Source organism: Chiloscyllium plagiosum, chromosome 14 (genome assembly GCF_004010195.1).
Source record: "Chiloscyllium plagiosum isolate BGI_BamShark_2017 chromosome 14, ASM401019v2, whole genome shotgun sequence".
Taxonomy (NCBI): domain Eukaryota; kingdom Metazoa; phylum Chordata; class Chondrichthyes; order Orectolobiformes; family Hemiscylliidae; genus Chiloscyllium; species Chiloscyllium plagiosum.
This window is the reverse complement of record NC_057723.1, coordinates 5107595-5111265: the sequence shown is the minus strand read 5'-3', so window position 1 is coordinate 5111265 and position 3671 is coordinate 5107595. Positions and strand designations below refer to the sequence as shown.

General features: G+C 40.7%; 1 protein-coding gene across 1 annotated transcript; it reads left to right on the top strand.

The window, feature by feature from the left end:
- Positions 1-924: 924 nt before the first annotated feature.
- On the top strand, positions 925-3671 carry LOC122556876 (protocadherin-10-like). The gene has a single exon (XM_043704130.1). It carries the CDS (start codon positions 970-972, stop codon positions 3487-3489), a length of 2520 nt encoding a protein of 839 aa, XP_043560065.1. The 5' UTR covers positions 925-969; the 3' UTR covers positions 3490-3671.

Below are 3671 nucleotides of genomic sequence, written 5' to 3'. Positions count from 1 at the left end.
TAGGATAACAACAGCGTGAGATAAAAGGCAAACTGTTGTTGTTATAAGACACACATTGTCTAATATGAATGCGTAAATACTGGAAATGCTCAGCAAGTGTGGCTGCATGTGGAACAAAAGTCACGGAGTTAACATTTTTCTTCGTGGTCTTTAATCAGAAATGACTCTGATGCAAGATCTTTTTCTGAAGAATTTACTTTTTTTGTACAAATGGTGCCAGGCCTGTTGCTTTTTCCGGAATTTTCTGCTTTTATCTCTGATTTTCAGGGTCCAAATTATGTTATTTTGACTCAGTTTTGTGGCTTCAGTCCACTGACTAGAAGTATTCACAAACTGCGATGACAGCTAAGATTAGCCCCACCGAAGAATTCACTGCCATTTACTTTTATTCAATTAAGTACATTCTTCCAGTATGTTTACAATGTTATTCTATCATTGAACGGGAATGGAATTATTCAGGTTTTCCTGTCACGACCCAGCAACAATATGGCCCGTTATCTAATTGGGGTTGATCCAGAGGGCGATCTGCACTTTGCATCAATGATACTGAGTCACAAAGTACTGGATGACATTAGGGTTATCATGATCTCAGTAAAGCTTTGTGTCCTCGGCATCCAATGATGAAATGGAAAATGTAATTATGGGAATGTAAATGTAATCTATCTTTCTGTTGCAGCATTGATAAATATGAGCAATATTAAAAGTAGCATCATACTATCAGTTGTCATGTTGCACCTGTGGTTTCTAAGAGGATTTTAATTGCGCACTCCTAAATCACCCGTTGCCTTCTGTTACAATGAATACTAGAACAATCCAGCTTTAAGAATAGTTGCTGCAGTTATTGGTTGAGGCTGTTCGTGTCGCTGTCTACCAATAAGAAGCAGATCAGAATACAGGGATCTACAGAACCTCTCATCCGAGCCGCTGAAAGACAGACCAGAAGCGAAGAGACAGACGTTGCCTGTTTATATGCTGTGCGGCCATGTTCGTGAAATCTTCCCAGGTTCGGTGTTAGTATATATTCCCGTGGTAAGACGGTGTAAAAAGCAAGACTGGACGACATATCGACATTTTTACATCAATATTCGCCCGAGAACAATGATAATACTACGCAGGACATCTTTTGTTTTGCTGCTTTGGACATCAAACCTGGTTTTGGGACAAATTCGCTACTCGATTCCCGAAGAGAAGGAGCACGGGGCTTTTGTTGGCAATATCGCTGAGGATTTAAAATTAAATCTTTGGGAATTATTGTCTCGTAAATTTCGGCTCGTCTCTGATGAAAGAAGGCAGTACATGAAGGTAAATATGGAAGATGGGGTGTTGTTTGTGAATGAACGGATCGATAGAGAGCAGATTTGTAAGCAGAGCTCTATCTGTTCCCTTTCTTTTCAATTAGTGCTTGATAATCCTCTGGAAATACATCCGGTTGCAGTGGAAATACTAGATATAAATGATAATTCTCCCAGATTTCCGAACCCTGAATTTCTTCTGCAGATCAGTGAGTCAATTTCAGTAGGAGCGCGCTTCCCTGTCGAGAGCGCGTATGACCCGGACGTCAGCACGAATACAATTAACACTTACCAGGTCAGTCCGAATGACCAGTTTGGCCTCAGAGTTCAGACACGGACTGACGGGACAAAAAGTGCCGAGTTGATATTGGAGAAGCCCTTGGACCGTGAACAACAGTCGTCCTTTCACCTTCTACTGTCCGCTGTTGACGGTGGGATACCGCTGAGATCTGGAACAAGCAGGATATCGATCACTGTCCTTGACGTCAATGATAATGCACCTGTATTCGATCATGAAACATACAAATGCAGTGCAGCGGAAAACTCCCCCAAAGGGACCTTTGTGATAACCGTACATGCTACTGACATTGATGAAGGTAAGAATGGTGAACTGAAGTATTACTTCACCAGCCACGTTTCCCAAAATATTCGAGATTTGTTCAACTTGGACCCGGAAACTGGAGAGATTACAGTTCAAGGAGTACTAGACTTTGAGGAATCAAATGTTTATGAACTTGATGTAGAAGCTGTGGACAACGCTGATGCAGGTATGGCGGGACGTACAAAAGTTATGGTTGAACTAATAGACACAAATGACAATGCCCCAGTATTGGACGTGACATTGGTGTCCAGCACGGTGCAGGAAGATGCCCCTCCAGGTACAGTTGTAGCACTGATCACTGCTATAGATTCAGATTCTGGAGAATATGGACATGTAGAATGTCACATTCCAGTAGATATTCCGTTCAAACTTCAAAGAACATCGAGAAATGGCTACAAGTTGGTTACAAGTGATAAATTGGATCGTGAAACTGTCCAGACGTATAGCATTCACATTTCAGTCTGGGACGGAGGATCTCCCTCTCTGTCAACAAATAAAACACTCTTAGTGTCCATTTCAGACATTAATGATAATGCGCCGAGATTCACACAATCCTCATATAACGTCTATTTGATGGAAAACAACACTCCAGGTGCTTCTATATTTGCGGTTACTGCTTGGGATCCAGATTCAGACCAGAACGGAGAGATAATCTATTCTATTCTGAACACTCGCAGTGGAAGCGTACAGAGAACGTCGTATGTTACCATCAGTTCTAAACTTGGGAGCATTTATGCCCTGCATGCCTTTGATTATGAAAAGTTGAAACATTTCCAGATCAAAGTTCAAGCTCAGGATAATGGGTCTGTCAAACTGAGCAGCACTGCCTTCATAAATGTCATTATCTTGGATCAGAATGACAACGCTCCTGTTATTGTTTCACCTTTAACGTGGAACTGCTCAGCATCAGTAGAAATTCTGCCACAATCAGTATATCCTGATTATTTGGTCACCAAATTAATCGCGACTGACACCGATTCTGGTCAGAATTCACGGCTTTCTTATCACTTGCTGGGGGCTAATTATCGCAGGCTTTTTACTGTGGGGCTTCGGTCTGGGGAAATTAGAGCAACACGGCGTTTACGTGAGGAAGAAATTAGCGCAGCAAAGCTGATAGTCTTCGTGAAGGATAATGGAGAACCAAGTCTATCCACTACCGTAACGATCTCATTTAATATTTTATCAAATCTTACAGAAAATTCGACACAAAGAACTGAGGAATATGGACAGTCGAAGAAGTTTTTTTCCAATCTGAATGGCTACTTAATTATTATGTTAGGATCAACTTCCCTTTTGCTTTTTGTAACCATAATTGTTCTGGTTATCCTGAAGTTTAACCAAGATAGAAATATTGCTGTAGACAACGGTCGCACAGTTTGTTGTTGCTCAAATCGGACTTTGAATGATACCTTTAATCGTACGCCTGCACCAAACGAAGCCTTTAATTATACCCAGTCTGCTCAAACTAAAGGTTATCGCTATGCTATAAGTTTGTCTCCGGAGTCATCAAAAAGTGATTTTCTCTTTTTAAAGCCCTGTAATCCTCCATTGCGTTTCAATGATTTGGATGTGCCAGACATAAGCACCGGAAAATAATTTACAAGAAGTTCCATTATTGGTAATAGCAGTAACAAACTTTGTTAAAGAGCTGTGTGATAAGGACTGCATTCATGGGTAAGTTTTATTTCAGCGCATAGCTGTTTCCGAAAGTTTAATATCAGAAGACCTAATTAATTAAATTGTTCCCTGTTGTTCCTAATTTTCAATTATGCAAAATA

Bases quoted from the DNA above. Each gene is read 5' to 3' on its own strand.
- LOC122556876 (XM_043704130.1), top strand. From the start codon at position 970: ATGCTGTGCGGCCATGTTCGTGAAATCTTCCCAGGTTCGGTGTTAGTA.